Here is a 2,141-nt window from a genome sequence, read left to right as displayed (position 1 = left end):
CGTCGAATTTATAGTCTTATTGCATTTATCAAAGAAATGTACTGAATACCATTTTGAAAAACAGTTCCACTTTATGACATTTAGTTGCATTAAATATTTAGTTCTGTTGTGTTGCATTATACTGCTGTGCGATGAAATTAAATGCAAACTACAATTTGAATGTCTGCAAACATTGGCAAGAATCTGCAGCTAAATTTAGATATAAGATTTGCAGTGTCTGTTTTTTTTTTCTTTTCATCTTTGATGGGTAAAGTAGAAAAATGTTTAGGAATTTGACCTGCTTTCTTTCTCCCTCTCTCTTTTCAGGTTTGCAGAGCATGCCAGGGGACTACGTTTCTCAGGGTGGTCCTATGGGAATGAGTATGGCACAGCCCAGTTACACTCCTCCCCAGATGACCCCACACCCTTCTCAGTTAAGACACGGACCCCCAATGCATTCATATTTGCCAAGCCATCCCCACCACCCAGCCATGATGATGCACGGAGGACCCCCTACCCACCCTGGAATGACAATGTCAGCACAGAGTCCCACAATGTTAAATTCTGTAGATCCCAATGTTGGCGGACAGGTTATGGACATTCATGCCCAATAGTATAAGGGAACTCAAGGGAAAAGGAAACACACGCAAAAACTATTTTAAGACTTGCTGAACTTTGACCAGATGTTGACACTTACTATGAAATTCCAGACAGCTGTGATTATTTTTTACTTTTGTCATTTTTCATCAAGCGACAGAGGACCAAGGAGACCAGAACACAAATGTGAAACCATGGGCTCACTGAGACAATTCTGTCCATGTAAAGATCCTCTGGAAAAAGACTCCGAGAGTTATAACTACTGTAGTATAAACATAGGAACTAAGTTAAACTTGTACATTTCTGTTGATCACTCCGTTATGTTGCCTCAAATAGTTTTAGAAGAGAGAAAAAAAAATATATCCTTGTTTTCCACACTATGTGTGTTGTTCCCAAAAGAATGACTGTTTTGGTTCATCGGTGAATTCACTATCCAGGAGAGACTGTGGTATATTTTAAACCTGTTGGGCCAATGAGAAAAGAACCACGCCGGAGACCATGGTGAACGTCTGGCTGAACCTCATCCCTTGGACTCCAGCTTCAAGAATGTGTTTTCATGCCCGGCCTTTGTTCCTCCATAAACATGTCCTTTAGTTTCCAACAGATCTTTATAGTTTGTGCTTCATAAGCCAACTCTTCTTATTTTGGGGGACTCTTCTTCCAAGAGCTTGCCAATGAAGATGTAAAGACTGAGCGGGAGCTTCTTCGGGAGTTCTGAGCCTTGGCTGTGGACAAAACAATCTCACGTTGGGCAGCTTTTCCTCAACAGAAGAAAGTTATTAATGGTCATGGCACCACAACTAGGACTTCATCAGAAACTCAAAGCTTGGGGGATAAAAAGGAGCAAGAGAATACTGTAACAAACTTCGTACAGAGTTCGGTCTATTAATTGTTTCATGTTAGATATTCTATGTGTTTACCTCAATTGAAAAAAAAAAAAGAATGTTTTTGCTAGTATCAGATCTGCTGTGGAATTGGTATTGTATGTCCATGAATTCTTTTCTCAGCACGTGTTCCTCACTAGAAGAAAATGCTGTTACCTTTAAGCTTTGTCAAATTTACATTAAAATACTTGTATGAGGACTGTGACGTTATGTTAAAAAAAAAAGGTGTTAAGTCACAAAATGCGGTAATAAATATTTCATTTTTGATTTTTTGTTAGGCTTTTGTGTTTTTAATAGCTTTAAGGCAAGGTTGCACAATGCCTACTCTTCGTGGTGTTAAAAGTAGGTGCTGGTTTTGCCCCCTTGAGTGTATTTGAAACTTACTTAACCAACAATTTTTAAGGTAACCATCTGTAGCGGTTAGTGTGTATTTGGCCTATGAATTCTACCAGCAGAAAACTTCTAAAGGTATGAAATTGTGTGTGTGTGTGTGTGTGTGTGTGTGTGTGTTATGAGCCAGGTCAAAAGATTACCTTCAGTAGGTCTAACCTCCTTTCTAGATGCATGATGTTAAAAAACAAACAAACAAACTTTCAGATAAAGCTTTTCATGTTCCTCCTCTGCCAGAATAAAGGACTTTTTCAGGGTTAATTTTACATCATAAGAAATAACTAACGTCTG

At 38.7% G+C, this 2,141-nt stretch overlaps 1 protein-coding gene across 1 annotated transcript in view; it reads left to right on the top strand.

The window, feature by feature from the left end:
- The window catches only part of MEIS2 (Meis homeobox 2), a 206,284-nt gene extending 204,547 nt beyond the window's left edge, over positions 1-1,737 (top strand). The window contains 1 exon segment of the mRNA XM_077759963.1: positions 307-1,737. Coding sequence (XP_077616089.1) covers positions 307-593 — 287 coding nt within the window. The 3' untranslated portion in view covers positions 594-1,737.
- Positions 1,738-2,141: the final 404 nt, after the last annotated feature.

Source organism: Crocuta crocuta, unplaced genomic scaffold (assembly GCF_008692635.1).
Source record: "Crocuta crocuta isolate KB4526 unplaced genomic scaffold, BGI_CrCroc_1.0 scaffold293, whole genome shotgun sequence".
NCBI classification, from domain to species: Eukaryota; Metazoa; Chordata; class Mammalia; order Carnivora; family Hyaenidae; genus Crocuta; species Crocuta crocuta.
This window is presented reverse-complemented; position numbering and strand designations above follow the sequence as displayed.